The 15,649-nt window shown below is 42.6% G+C and overlaps 1 protein-coding gene across 1 annotated transcript in view; it reads left to right on the forward strand.

The window, feature by feature from the left end:
* The window catches only part of DNAH7 (dynein axonemal heavy chain 7), an 880,767-nt gene that overhangs the window by 624,611 nt on the left and 240,507 nt on the right, over positions 1–15,649 (forward strand). Inside the window, exons 47-49 of the mRNA XM_075317837.1 lie at positions 2,896–3,050; positions 10,278–10,468; positions 10,913–11,046. Coding sequence (XP_075173952.1) covers positions 2,896–3,050; positions 10,278–10,468; positions 10,913–11,046 — 480 coding nt within the window. The remainder of the gene's footprint in view (positions 1–2,895; positions 3,051–10,277; positions 10,469–10,912; positions 11,047–15,649) is intronic.

A 15,649-nucleotide genomic window follows, 5' to 3' on the forward strand; every position in this document is an offset into this window, starting at 1 on the left:
TAGGTGTATGTGTTTATTTTCTTTAACTTACAAGTTAATCATGGGGGGTATCTCATGGATGCCTGCCATGATTAACTTAGGACTTAGTGGCAGCTATGGGCTGCCATTAACTCCTTTTTACCCCAATTGCCACTGCACCAGGGCAATTCAGGATGAGCCGGGTAGAGTCCCAGGACTGTAGCATCTAATTGATGCGGCAATTCCGGGTGACTGCTGGCTGATCTTTTTAGGCTGGGGGGCTCCCCATAACATGGGGCTCCCCATCCTGAGAATACCAGCTTTCAGCCGTGTGGCTTTATCTTGGCTGGTATCAAAATTGGGGGGGACCGCACGCCTTTTTTTAAAATTATTTATTTATTTTATTGCACGATATAGACCCGCCCACAGGCGGCTGTGATTGGTTGCAGTGAGACAGCTGTCACTCAGCGTGGGGGCTCGTCTGAATACAACCAATCATACGCGCCAGTGGGTGTGGGAAGCAGTGTATATGAGATGGAATAATCAGCGGCTGGCATTTTCAAAAGCTTGAGAAGCCACCAGAGCTCTGTGACAGCTGTGCAGCGCAGCGCCGGTGATCGGTGAGTATGAAAGAGAGAGGGAGAGACCGACCGACAGAGAAAGAGAGAAATCGACCGACAGACAGAGAGAGACCAACACCGACAGAGAAAGAGAGAGAGACCGAAAGACCTGCCTTTTGTTTGTCAAAAAAACATGCAGGACGCAATAAAATTGCAGTGCAAGCGCACAGCTAAACATTTTGGTTGCGTTTTAACACACCTCATTCATTTCAATGGGTGGAAAATGGAACCAAAACGCACAAAAGAAGTGACATGTTGCTTTTTTAAATGCATCGATTTTGTCAAATATTTGGCATCCAAAACGCTGCGTTTAAAAAAGCAATGTGCGCATGGAATTTGCTGACTTTTCATAGACTTTGCTGGGGAAACACAATGCATGCATTTTGACAATGACACGCTGCAGTTTTCAACGCAGCCAAAACGCAGGAAAAAATGCAACGTGCGCACATAGCCTCACTTCTGGTTGCAGCTTCTTTGGGGTTAGTGATATAATAGTACTCCACCTGTCCTCCAGGCACTACCTTATGACCTCTGCTTTATATTAGGGAAATTTTTACTATTTACTGTGGATTTTTATGACAATACTAAAACACTATATCCAAAGAAAAATGAAAGTTAATTTTAGGAGACTATTCTATCCCAGGAGAAGTTCACCATAGCGCCATAGCTTTTTTAACATTTTCTGTTCATATCCAATGGATAATAAGATGTGTACCCTGATATATGGCTTTTTGCTATAGCCCACATGCTTGTGGAGCATATTCATGTTATTTTTCTTTGTATGCTTTGGAAAAATGTAATAAAATTTCAGTTATAAAAAAGATTTCTGTTAATATCCTCATACAAAGGCTTGTTGGGTTTTTTTTGTGGGACGATTTGTAGTTTTAAGTGACACCATCCGTTTTACCATACAATGTACTTAAAAACAGGGGAAAAAAATCCAAGTGTGGTAAAACTGTGAAAAGAAAATGCAATTCCACTATTGTTTTTTTCATGGCATTCATTGCATTTTAGAAATGACAGTTGGTTTCTCTGGATAAGTACAATTAGTAGTGCTAATACCAAACTGTTTTTTTAACTGATGAAAAAAATCAGATTTTTTTTATGTTGCCATTTTCCAAGGCTACTAACATTTTTATTTTTCCATCTATGGATGTGAGGGCTGCTTTTTGTATACTGAGCTGACTGGTTTTATTTATACCAATCAGGGTCTTAACGATGTCTTGAGTGCTTTTTGTTGCAATTTTTTAGGGTTGTGTTTTGGCGTTCAGATTTATTATTTCTCTTTATTCTCTATAAGTTAAATTATTTTAGATTTTTATATTATGGAAGCGGTGACACCAAATATATTTGTATTTAGGTTTTCAATTTCTTTATTTTAAGAAAAAACAGGTGATGACTTGAACTTTTATATATTGTAAAGTATTTTTATATTTCTTTAAAAAAATCTTTCTTTTTTAGTCCCTTTAGGGTCCTTGAAATTGCGATCATTCAGTTGCTTATACTATACTATAGAATTGCAGTATATGAAAACTGACCTCATTGCCCACAGCAATCAATTTAAGTGGAGTTTTCTTTTTTCCAGAGTAGTTGAAGAAATGAAAGTTGAGCTCTGATTGCTTGTTTTTAGACAGTTTTGATAAATGAGACCCATAGGGGCCGATTGATTATAACTGGCATTGCACGTGCCAGTCTTAATGAAGGATTCACTGGAGTATGAAGCGCAGAATTCACTAAGAGGTACACACAATTTAATGAATTTAGTGTACGACAACAAGCACCTCTCCAGAAATCTTACTCCTGTCAGGGACTTGGCATTTTGTACTCCAGAAATCGTCGCTTTTGCTGAATTTCAGGGGCATCCATCCCTGTCCCACCCCAGCTTTACCCATTTTGTGAAGCTGATTCAATTTGAGATTAAAAGACGAAAAGTCGCCATATGTTTGCACAACTTCTCATTGTGTAAAAATGTTTTGACTTTTTAAAGTGGTTTACGTTGGTTGTCCAGGGAAGATACTTTGATGAATCACCCATAGTATTTAGCTGTTTTTTCTTCAGCATGCCAACATTGAATGATCAGTGTAGTCCGATCTCTGTTACCCGGACCAGTTGTGAACAGGTTACAGAGTTGATTCAGTGTCCTGTTCCAAATAATAGCCCCATATGCAGCTCCTTGCTCAACCAGACAGCTAGGCTCATCCTTCTCAGGATCATTGGAGGTCCAAGCAGTGGGCCCTCATTGGTTATATAGGGATAGTATATCCTACTTTTAGAAGATGGTAGTACACCGTTAAAGCATACCCAAATGTTATTTCAGGAATGCCAGACGTTGGCCATTGATGATTGATCCTCAGGGTCAAGCAAATAAATGGGTGAAGAATATGGAAAAGGCCAACAGCTTACATATCATTAAGCTAAGCGATCCAGATTTTGTGCGGACGCTAGAAAACTGCATCCAATTTGGGACCCCAGGTAAGTTAGAACAAATTAACAATAACAAATTAACAAATACAGTTAATCGTGCCAGGTTGTAATCATAAAATAAAGAGTTAAAAGCGACTGTTCCCCTGGTTGACTGATGTATTTCTTGCCTTTCATTTGCTACTGATCATTAATCACATTAAAACTGTAATTGCTGTATTAACAGCAGGTGGTAAAATCTGTATGGTGAAAGATTCATTTGTGCAAAATTCTTTTAATTAGCTCCTTTAATTGTGTTATGAGGATCAGCATATTTATGTATTCATTAAAAACAAGATTTTTCTGAATGCAGTTGTTGGGTGAAAAGATAATTTTTTTCTACAATGGCAGATAGATAAATCTTACCTTCTTTCTTTTCAGGATACTAGTAATATACATCATTTTCATGTGAGACAACTTTATTTCGCTGCTTTGACCTAATAAATCCAGAATAGAAAATAGGCAATGTCTAAAATGTTGTTTTATCTTCGGAAGTGAAACCAAACATTAAATTTTGTTTGATTTACTAATGGGTCTTCAAGAGGCTGTTCATAGTAAATTCATTTTTTATTTATAGTCAAAAGTCCGTAGTACATGTTCCAAAATAGCTTGAGTAAGATCGAAGCTGGCCACATTAATGACAGCCACTCCTGCCAGTTTTAGCTGGACAGTCCAACCATCTAGTGTGTATGGAGGCCTCTCAATTCCCAAATGTTGAGAAGCAACTTCCCAATCTATTAGTTCACAGGGAAGTTAAACTGCTGCCGGGTTTATCTGGCAGTGTCTTACTCACTGCACATTCAGAATATATGCAAGCTCAATCTGAATGTCAATGGGTGACGAAAGTTAACTGTCAGCAGAATGAGTATTTGGCAGTGTAATTACCTGTTTATGCCCCTCTGGTGACAGGAGAGAACATATGGAGAGGGATCAGAAGAAGAGCCCACTCTAGAACCCACGTAAATGCCAACTGTTTTCTACAGGTAACACCCAACTGCAACTATTATTGCGCCATCTGTCCAGCCATCTCCATCCTGCAAAGTGATTTTTTGGTGTCCTGATGAGTTGGCTTGGCAATTGACAGTCAAATAAAAGCCCTCGGAACTGTCTTCTTAGAATTTGTCACAAGGGTTTTTGCTATGTAAAAGCATCATAATGTAGGAGCAGTCTTTGATTACAGCAATGTATAACTTACTGAGCTGTGTGTTGCTGTTTCAATACAACCAGTGTTTTATCAGCAGGGAGTTATCATTACAGAACAACTTGGCACATACAGGCCATGCCAACCACAGAACCAGCACTGATTATCAGCTCTCTGTCACAGTGTACACAGAAAGCTGCGATATGGGCAAGTTATACACAGATCAACATCTGAGCTCAGCTCAATCTGCAGCAGAGAAAACTGTGACTATCATAACTGCTGCACCAAATATACTAAGTGATACATCGCTGGAATCAGGGTCTCTGTCCCTACTTCATGGTGCTGTCAAACTACAGTGCTGGCCAAAAGTATTGGCACCCCTGCAATTCTGTCAGATAATACTCAGTTTCTTCTTGAAAATGCTTGCAATCACAAATTCTTTGGTATTATTATCTTCATTTATTTTGCTTGCAATGAAAAAACACAAAAGAGAATGAAACAAAAATCAAATCATTGATCATTTCACACAAAACTCCAAAAATGGGCCAGACAAAAGTATTGGCACCCTTAGCCTAATACTTGGTTGCACAACCTTTAGCCAAAATAACTGCGAACAACCGCTTCCGATAACCATCAATGAGTTTCTAACAATGGTCTCCTGGAATTTTAGACCATTCTTCTTTGGCAAACTGCTCCAGGTCCCTGAGATTTGAAGGGTGCCTTCTCCAAAGTGCCATTTTGAGATCTCTCCACAGGTGTTCTATGGGATTCAGGTCTGGACTCATTGCTGGCCACTTTAGTAGTCTCCAGTGCTTTCTATCAAACCATTTTCTAGTGCTTTTTGAAGTGTGTTTTGGGTCATTGTCCTGCTGGAAGACCCATGACCTCTGAGGAAGACCCAGCTTTCTCACACTGGGCCCTACATTATGCTGCAAAATTTGTTGGTAGTCTTCAGACTTCATAATGCCATGCACACGGTCAAGCAGTCCAGTGCCAGAGGCAGCAAAGCAACCCAAAAACATCAGGGAACCTCCGCCATGTTTGACTGTAGGGACCGTGTTCTTTTCTTTGAATGCCTCTTTTTTTTTCCTGTAAACTCTATGTTGATGGCTTTTCCCAAAAAGCTCTACTTTTGTCTCATCTGACCAGAGAACATTCTTCCAAAACGTTTTAGGCTTTCTCAGGTAAGTTTTGGCAAACTCCATCCTGGCTTTTTTATGTCTCGGGGTAAGAAGTGGGGTCTTCTTGGGTATCCTACCATACAGTCCCTTTTCATTCAGACGCCGATGGATAGTACGAGTTTACACTGTTGTACCCTCGGACTGCAGGGCAGCTTGACCTTGTTTGGATGTTAGTCGAGGTTTTTTATCCACCATCCGCACAATCTTGCGTTGAAATCTCTCGTCAATTTTTCTTTTCCTTCCACATCTAGGGAGGTTAGCCACAGTGCCATGGGCTTTAAACTTCTTGATGACACTGAACACCGTAGACACAGGAACTTTCAGGTCTTTGGAGATGGACTTGTAGCCTTGAGATTGCTCATGCTTCCTCACAATTTGGATTTTCAAGTCCTCAGACAGTTCTTTGGTCTTCTTTCTTTTCTCCATGCTCAATGTGGTACACACAAGGACACAGGACAGAGGTTGAGTCAACTTTAATCCATGTCAACTGGCTGCAAGTGTGATTTAGTTATTGCCAGTGCTTTTTTTTGCGGTGGTACGCGCCGGTACGGCAAACCGGAGAATCTGAAGAGCGCCTCTGGCTCTGTCCACATGGCTAATTTGTAAACTATACAAATTAGCCATGTGAAGCGAAGGCACAAGCCAGAGGCGTCTCCACGGGGCGCTGTGAGGCTGCCTGATGCGGCAGTGTGGAAGTCTGCCGGATGAGAGCCGCTATTCTCTGAGCGCAGCCGTCACACTGACAGCCGCACTCATAGAATCTGCAGCGCGCGGCTCCCACTGCTCAATTGTCCTAGTATCTGTCAGACGCGAGGACAATTGAAGCGGTGATGCCGGCGCAGACTTCCAGGTCAGCGCGACGGCAGTCATGTGATCAGGTCAGCTGATCAGACTGCTGACCCGGAAGCCAGCGCCACAGCGCAGAGGCGGCAGAGAAATGCTGAGAAGTGCTCCACTGTGGAGCTGAAGAAGACATGGACGGAGGAACATTATGGGGTAAGAGGGGAGTATTTATGAAACAGTATGGGGGAGACAGGGGAGGGAACTATTTGTGGACACACTATGGGGGGACAGAGGGTGGGGGAGGGAACCATCTGTGCACACACTATGGGGGACAGAGGGTGGGGAGGGGGCAATATGTATATACACAGTATGGATGGGGGAGGGAACTATCTGTGGACAGAGTATGGGGAGAGAGAGGATGAGGTTTCATGCATGGGGAGAGAAATGATGAGGGGTGATGTATCGGGAGAGAGAGGATGAGGTTTTATTCATGGGGAGAAAGGATCAGGAGTGATGCATGGGGAGAGAGAGGATGAGGTTTCATGCATTGGGACAGAGGATGAGGGGTGATGCTTGGGGAGAGAGACAATGAGGTTTCATGCATGGGGACAGAGGATGAGGGGTGATGCATGGGGAGAGAGAGGATGAGGTTTCATGCATGGGGAGAGAAATGATGAGAGGTGATGTATGGGGAGAGAGAGGATGAGGTTTCATGCATGGGGAGAGAGAGGATGAGGTTTCATGCATGGGGAGAGAAATGATTAGGGGTGATGCATGAGGAGAGAGAGGATGAAGTTTCATGCATGGGGACAGAGAGGATGAGGTTTCATGCATGGGGACAGAGAGGATGTGGAGCAAACTGGAAAGAAATTTTGAGGACACTGAATAAAGAGTGACGTGGTACGAGGAGCAAGTGGGCAGGATGGGGAGTGAGGTGGAAAAGTATATGGACACGCAGCAGGTAGTGAGGAGACAGGAAGGGATGAGAAGAATGTGAGGGGCACAGAATATAGACTGGGTAGTGGAGGGGTGGTATGGAGAGGGGGCAGAATGGGAGGACAGTGTGAGGTTATAGCAAGGAGGGGGACTGTGATGAGGGCACAGTATAAAGACTGGGCAGTATAAGGGGGCACAGTGTAAAGGACACTGTAAACAGTAGGCTCAGTTTGGAAAGAGGGAGTATGGAGGTCATGTACCATAAGAGGGACAGTGTGGGTCATATTTTGTGCAGAGAACACTGTGAGGGGCCAGTATTTGTTCTGGGGCACAGTGTAGGGCAGATATTTTTAAGTAGAAGTATTATAATCATTCTGCTATTTTAGGGGCTGTGCTGCAGAACACCGGAGAAGATGGAAATCTGCAGAGACGAGATGTGAATGTGAAAAGTCATCATGGCGTCAGGACAAGATGAAGAATAGAAAGAAATGACTAGAGACAACGTCATCTATAAGGTACCTGAATGTGAATGTTTATTTGTGATACTGACTGTGCGTCATCATTAGGCCTTGGTCCCACTTGCGCAATGCTTCTGATGTGAGTGCAATAGGACCCCCACTGATCAGCTGATTATGGTGCAGGTGGCCAGAAATGCTTATTTCTGGATCTGCTCCGGCCAGGTACTGCACATCCACCTCATTGATTTTAATAGGAGACTGCTGCCACTATCACAAGACGGAGCAGATCCAGAACTGAGCACTTCCGGCCACCTGCCACCACTGACACCTAGAGTAGGGAATTGGCTGGGTTGCCAGGTGCCGGACCCTGACCAGTCAGACATTGGTGACCAATTCTAAGGAAAGGTCGTTAATGTTAAAGTAGTGGACAATCTCTTTAATAAAGTCTTGTGCCGTCTGACAAGTTAAGGGTTACTATGTTTTTATTTATGTTGTTAGGAACATTAAAGGGGTTGTTCAAGTTTGTGATGAGTCTGCAGTCACTCCTTGTGTCACTCTGTGACTGCAGCCTTCTGAATTCTCACAGTGTGCACTCTGCACGCTGTCAGGATTCTCTGGTGCCGGCGGTGAGAGTGGGAGGTTATAAAGCTGCAAGTATGCGATTTACATAGATGTGGTCACGTGCTGAACAGACATGCTCAATGAAAATGAATTGACTGAGGCTAGACACATCAAATCAGAATGTGGCCAGAAGTATACAAATCTCATACTTGTGCTCACATGATCGTCCACTCTCTCCACCCCGCTGTACCCCCGCTACTCAATGTCAGCTGGCGGCGCACCTGACACCACCCCCCTCCCCCGCTCCTCGCCTCAGAGATGCGTACCAGCAAACATTTTTTTACAAAAAAAAGCACTGGTTATTGCCAAAACCTGTTAGGTGCCACAGGTAAGTTACAGGTGCTGTTAATTACACATATTAGAGAAGCATCACATGATTTTTCAAACAGTGCCAATACTTTTGTCCACCCCCTTTTTTATGTTTGGTGTGGAATTATATCCAATTTGGCTTTATGACAATTTTTTTATTTTTTTTCATTGAAGACAAATTAAATGAAGATAATAATACCAAATAATTTGTGATTGCAATCATTTTCAAGAAGAAACTGAGTATTATCTGACAGAATTGCAGGGGTGCCAATACTTTTGGCCAGCACTGTACATCGCAAAAACATGGTGACAGATTCCCTTTAAGACTGTAACAGTCAGAATTATATAGAGGAACTTTGACAGGACAGAACCCTACAATTCACAATGATGTTCTATTTAAATGTCTGTTGTTAGAGAACCCCTGAAAAATATTAAAAAATAAGACTTTTTTACATTTTAAAAAAGTATTCATTAAAAAAATAAACATTTTTATATTGCCACATCTTTTTTAAGTCTTTTTTTTGGTACCTCATCTTAGAGCAGCATAATGTAGGCAAAGAGAACCTGAATCCAACAATGTATCACTTAGTTTACTGGGGTAGCAGTTCTGACACAAAGTTTTTAGATGTAGCAATGCAGCAGAGTTGAGAGAGCTGCACCCTGCCCACACCAGCCTATGTATAGACATTGTAAATTGACAGAGAGGTGCCAATCAGAGGAGGAGTCATGTCAGACAACATGGCATGAGCCAGATAGTCACAGCAATGATAATGTCTTGGTGCTAAAACAAATATTGCAAATAAACAACAGCACAGACCTTAACAAATGAGGCATCGGTGAATTCACTGTGTTAACCCTTACAGCATGCTGACTTCAGATTACATTGCAAAAACCTGCTGACAGAATCATCCTTTAATACATTATACACAAAATCAAATAGTACAGGTTTTGAAAAAAATGATAACGTAAAAACTGTCTATGCGAAGAAGAAGCTCAGGGTATACTGAAACACAATAGATTTTGTTGCAGTCTCCATCATAAATTCCATCAGTTTTATTGGGAAGAATAGCAGTGACTGAAAATCAATCAATAACTCAAGCTAGCTTATCTCTTATAGTTTTTATAGATAAATCATTATTATGTTATTATACAACATCACCATTGGAAACATTTCAAGGAGTAACTCAATAACCTCAGTGCATAAAAATGTTAATTGATTATTCTGGATTTTTAGTGTGCTAAGATTTGTAAGAATAAAGTGTGGAACTTTTTTCTGTTAATACCAGCCTTGTTATGTTAGTGTATAAAGCACTAATTTAGATTTGGATCATGGATGCTTCCCCTCCTTAAAGCCAACTGTATGACTTGGCATAGGTTTTTTTTCTAATTATACACTACTACTATGAATTCATAGAAATGAGCTAATTCATTTCGTGTGATTTGTCAAATAACGCCTTAAAGGGGTTGTTCAGGTTTGGGACAAAATGTCTGCTATCACTCGATGTGAGTACAGAATCATGACTCGCAATTCCCTAATATTCCCGGTGTGATTTTCATTGTTGCGGTAGCGTGCCAACTTGACTTATTTGGCCTCTTTCAAATCACTTCTATTGGAAGAAGCAAAACGTGTCTAGTCAGCATGTGGCCACAAACATGCAAATCACATACATGCGGTCACGTGACTAGCAAGAATGTGGACATTCGTGGTTCAGCCATCTGCAGTCACATAGAGTGACTGAAGACTTTTGTCCCAAGGCTAGATAACCCCTCTAATCTACCCAGTTTATTTTATTGCTTCATTTTATTTTAGTATTGCTGGAAAATGTTGGAGAAGAATTAGATCCGATTCTGGAGCCCCTTCTTCTAAAGCAAACCTTTAAGCAGGGAGGTAGTGTATGTATTCGCCTTGGGGATTCCACTATCGAATATGCTCCTGATTTCCGGTTCTACATTACAACAAAGCTGAGAAACCCTCACTATTTGCCAGAGACGTCTGTCAAGGTCAGTTATGAATACCAACTCTTTACCCTACAAACTATACTTTATTCTTCTTCCAGGTCCTCTTAGTATCTCAATTATGCTCAAACTTTTGATGAACACACCAGTTGTCCTGTTTACATAGTTTATTATGATATTTCTGGCAGATTAGATGTTTGGTGGAAACCCTGTTTAAGTTATTTTTGTATAGGTTACTGCTGTAGAAAAATGAGATTTAGGTTGATGTTTTATTAGATATCTTCTTATTTACGGTGTATGTTTGCTTGATGCTTATCTTGCTTTGAAGTTCACATTCAAAGGCTTTGCTCTTTTTCAACAAATTAGAAATAATGTTATGGAAAGGTCAAACATTCTTCCTTGTCTCAAAGAAAAGGTTTTATTTAGTTGCTTCATAAAATTGGAAAATAAGTGTGAAATTTACATTCCAATGTAATTTATATCATGTAGGTCACCTTGCTGAATTTTATGATCACTCCAGAAGGGATGCAGGATCAGTTGTTGGGAATTGTTGTTGCTCGAGAAAGACCAGATCTTGAGGAAGAAAAACAAGCTCTTATTCTCCAGGGAGCCGAAAACAAAAGGTGACAGCGCTTGATGAATTCTTATATTGTATCATGTACATATTATAAAAATATATTTCAAATGTAAAGCAGAGGCTAAGAAAGCTTCAGCTCGCCAAATGTAGAGTTATAACTTAACACAGTAATGCTTCTTGATTTGGTCCTTAAGGACCAAGCAAATTTTAGGTTTTTTTTAATTCTCAACTGTATGTTTTTATGTATAGAGGCTTCTTTTTGGTACAAATTTTCGACACATATACATTTTTTTTAATTAAAATGCAATTCCAACATTGTTTTGCAATTTTTGCTTTTTCAGTTAAAATAACAATGGAACATTGTTCTCTGGGTTGGTAGGAATACGGTTATACCACATAGGCATATATTTTTGTACAGTTTAGTGATTTTGTTCCTTACAAACATATTTTATAGAAAAAAGTCATTTTTAGTAGCTGCATCCCAAAGGTAATAACATTTTAATTTGTTACAGTATGAAGGTTTATTTTTTTTTGTCATGTCACTTTATTGTTAGGCTGTGTGCACACGTTGCGTTTTTTACCGCGGAAACGCTGCGTTTTGAACCGCAGCGTTTCAGTGGCAAATTGCATGCGTTCAGCTTTCCCAGCAAAGTGTATGGGAAAGCTGAAAAATCAGTGCACACGCTGCGTTTCTTTCCGCAGCGTTTTGGATGCCAAAAATCGGTGCGGAAAGAAAAGCAGCATGTCACTTCTTTTGTGCGTTGTGGCTGCGTTCTCTCCCCCATTGAAATCAATGATGTGGGGTCAGAACGCAGCTACACCGCATGGACCTGCTTTTTTGTTGCGGTCCGCGGGCTTTGTCGGCATGCCAGAACGCAGGCATTTACCTGGAAGTGAGGTCAAGAGGTTTCCTGTTGACCTCACTTCCTGGCAAAGCCCCCGGTGTCACCAAAGTGCCCGCCCCGACCCCCGACCCCCCTCCCGAAATCCAACATGGCCGCGCGCACAGTAGCGCACCGGCCGCCCTGCTCCTATGATTTCTGTCGCATGTGCAATAACACATGCGACAGAAAACTGTTCCCCAGGCCCTGCCCGTTCACCCCAATTCCCCCCGGTGTCATACATACCTGTCCGGTCGCAGCGCTGATCCCCCGCGGCTCCCTCCTCCTTCACAGCAGACGCCGGCCGGTCACATGTGCAGAGCAGCTGACAGCCAGCACTGTGTTCAGTGTGAGCTGTGCTGCTGCTCGGCAGTCTGCAGCTGTGACCCGGGGAGAGTGGGTGCAGATTTTTGCACCCACTCTCCTCAAATGGAGGGTCTGCCCTCCTAGAAAATGGGGGATACGTTCCCTGAACGTGCCCCCATATTCTAGAAGGTCCAGAGGCGACGTGGGACATCCAAATGGATTTCTGCGGACCCATTATTTTTATTAAATTGGAGAACAAGGGAATGTTTTGGGGAGTGTTTTTTCTAATAAAAAATTTTTTGTTGTCTTTTTTTGCTTTTGTTTACTGTCAATTAGTTATGTCGGGTGTCTGATAGACGCCGTGACATCACTAATTGCTGGGCTTGATGCCAGGTGACATTACACATCTGGTATCAACCCCATTTATTACCCCGTTAGCCAACGCACCAGGGCGCGGGATGAGTTGGGGCGAAGCGCCAGGATTGGCGCATCTAATGGATGCGCCACTTCTGGGGCGGCTGCGGCCTGCTATTTTTAGGCTGGGAAGAGTCCAATAACCATGGCTCTTCCCACCCTGAGAATACCAGACCTCAGCTGTCAGCTTCACCTTGGCTGGTGATCTAATTTGGGGGGACCCCATGTTGTTTTTTTTTATTATTTTTATTTATAAATAAAAAAAAAAAACCTGGGGAGCCCTCCAAATTGATCACCAGACAAGATGAAGCTGCCAGCTGTGGTTTGCAGGCTACAGCTGTCTGCTTTACCCTGACTGGCTATCAAAAATAGGGGGGACCCCACGCCATTTTTTTTTTGTTTTTGTGATAAAAACTAGGCTAGGCACCCTTTAGTGCCACATGAAAGGTACTAAAGGTGCCAGCTTAGAATATGCAGGGGGGGGGTGGGACGTTGTATATATATTTGACCTCCATTGACGCTTTTTAGGCTGGATGCCCAAAATCGGGGTTTGCAGCGTTTTGGGCGCAGATTGTTTTCCCTGCATCCATGACGCTGCGTTGTGCAGTAGAAGCACAGTGGAAGGATTTTTAGAGATCTCATGCCCACTGTGCTTCTCTTCTCCGCAGCATAAACCGACCGGTGGCGCAGCTTCCCGAGCCTCAGCATGTCAATTTATGCTGCGGAGATGAGTGTTCTCTGCAGGTAGCATAGAGCTCCACAGCAGCCTGAACCCAAATCGTGGGCATGGCCAGCTGCGTTCTCCCGTGGACAACACTCACATCTCTGCAGGAAGGCTGACACTGTGTACTAGACGCCGTGTCACTGGATCATGGCCACATAGCCTTAGGCCTCTTTCACACGTCAGTGATTCTGGTACGTTTGTGCTTTTTTTTTTTAAACGTACCAGAATCACTGACATACGCAGACCCATTATAATGAATGGGTCTGCTCACACGTCAGTGATTTTTCACTGCACGTGTCTCCGTGCAGCGTACCCGCGTGTGCGTGATTGCCGCACGGAGACATGTCCATTTTTTTCTGGCATCACTGATGTTCCACGGACCACGCAGTGGTGTGGTCCGTGAAACACGTGCCAGAAAAAAACGTGCTTTTAAAATAAAAATCATTTTAACTCACCCGGCGTCCAGCGATGTCCTCTGCAGCCCGTTCTCCCTGCTGCTTCTGAGCCGGCTCATTATTGTCGCGCATATTCATGATGTGCGACACAGCCGACCTGGAAGCAGCTGCTGCGGGGGTCAAGGCCGGCCGGATGCTGCACCGCGGGAGCGATCAGCACCATGGAGAGCGGGAGCGGGCGCAGGTGAGTTAATCTCTAAGTGCAATCACGGGCCACGGAGAACGGAGCCCGTATTGCACTTAGACAACCCATGTGTGCCGTGATTCACGGCACACGGAGGGACATGTGCGTGTTTTACACGCCAGTGAAAAACGTCAGTGTTTTTCACTGACGTGTGAAACGGGCCTAAAAGTGAGAATATTGTTGCTACAGCAACATTTTGGGTGAAGTAGCTGTGGATTCAAAATGCTTAATATACTCCTGAATAAAATCCTTGAGGGGTGCAGATTCCAAAATGGGGTCACTTGTGGGGGTTTTCTGACATATAGGTACCCAAGGGGCTCTGCTAATGTGACATGGTGCGCAAAGTTTATTTCAACTTTTCCAAAATTCAAATGGTGCTCCTTCCATTCCAAGCCCTCCCATTTATCCAAACAGAATGTGGGGAAGGAAATGACATCACAGGTTTTTTTTTCCAAAGGTCTGTGTTCAACCAACTTTATTAACACTGACAAGTCTTAAAAAACGCACCTAAAAAAACGCATGAAAAACGCATGAAAAACGCATGGAAAACGCACGAAAAACGCATGAAAAACGCATGCGTTTTCGATGCGTTGTTTCTCAAAAAGCATTGTTTACTATTCTCCACTCTGCCAGAGGGTGCGTTTTTTTCCGCGCGGAAAAAAAAGCAACGTGTGCACATACCCTTACTGTTTTGCTCCTGGTGGTAGAAAAATCTTTTTCGTCCTGCAGACTACAAATTACACACATTCCTAATAGCTCAGTACGCTATTACTTAACAAACGTTCACTGGTTCAAATTGAGGAGCAGCAATGAAGAAAATTTCCCAAGAATAGAAAAACATCATCCAGCTCATCGATACCGATCTCTTAGGCAATAAAATTGACAAACTGCATGTGAGTACCATGACAGTTGGAAGAATACATAGTGAAGTCCGTCCATCCATTTAAAAGCCCAGTGGTGGACGTACATACAAAATTTCAGAGTCAAACCTGATAGACCTTATCACAAGGTCTATCAGTTCTGGCATGACAAACATGACACTGGAGGTGGCTCGTATGCTTTGTAATAATGATAACACAGACGTCCATGTAAGACCTTGCATTACACAAGGTGGAATGGCAGCCAGAAAAAAGGGGAAGAAGCGTTGACTACAATATCATCATAAGAAGCATTGGCTACAAAAAAGTATAAAAAGTGGACAGTAAAAAACTGGAAAAGAGTCATTTCTAGTGATGAGACGAAAGTCAAAAGACTAGGCTCTGATGGATGCAAATGGGTCTGGAAGAAACAAGGGAAAAAGGGGCCAATGGTTCAAGAATTGAAGGAACTATCAAGTAACCTGATGATATAGGGTTGTTTCACAGGCATTGGATTCTTGACCAGGATTGATGGTGGTCTCAATGCTGAGCTATATGGGAGTATCCTACTTTGACAACATGGTGTTTCAGCAGAATAGTGACCCAAAGCATACGTGAAGATTGATGAAAAAATGGTTCAATGACAATGAGATAGAGGTGCGAGATTGGCCCCTACATGTACACTTCTGGGTAGAGTTGAAGAAAAAGCTGTATACATACTGAAGTGAGTCGACCAGTGTGCAGCAACATTTAGAACGTGTAAAAGAAATCTGGGGTCAGATTTTGGTAGAGACATGCTTCAATCTGATCAAGAACAAATATCCACAA

The sequence above is a fragment of the Anomaloglossus baeobatrachus genome, chromosome 7 (genome assembly GCF_048569485.1).
Source record: "Anomaloglossus baeobatrachus isolate aAnoBae1 chromosome 7, aAnoBae1.hap1, whole genome shotgun sequence".
In the NCBI taxonomy this organism is placed as follows: domain Eukaryota; kingdom Metazoa; phylum Chordata; class Amphibia; order Anura; family Aromobatidae; genus Anomaloglossus; species Anomaloglossus baeobatrachus.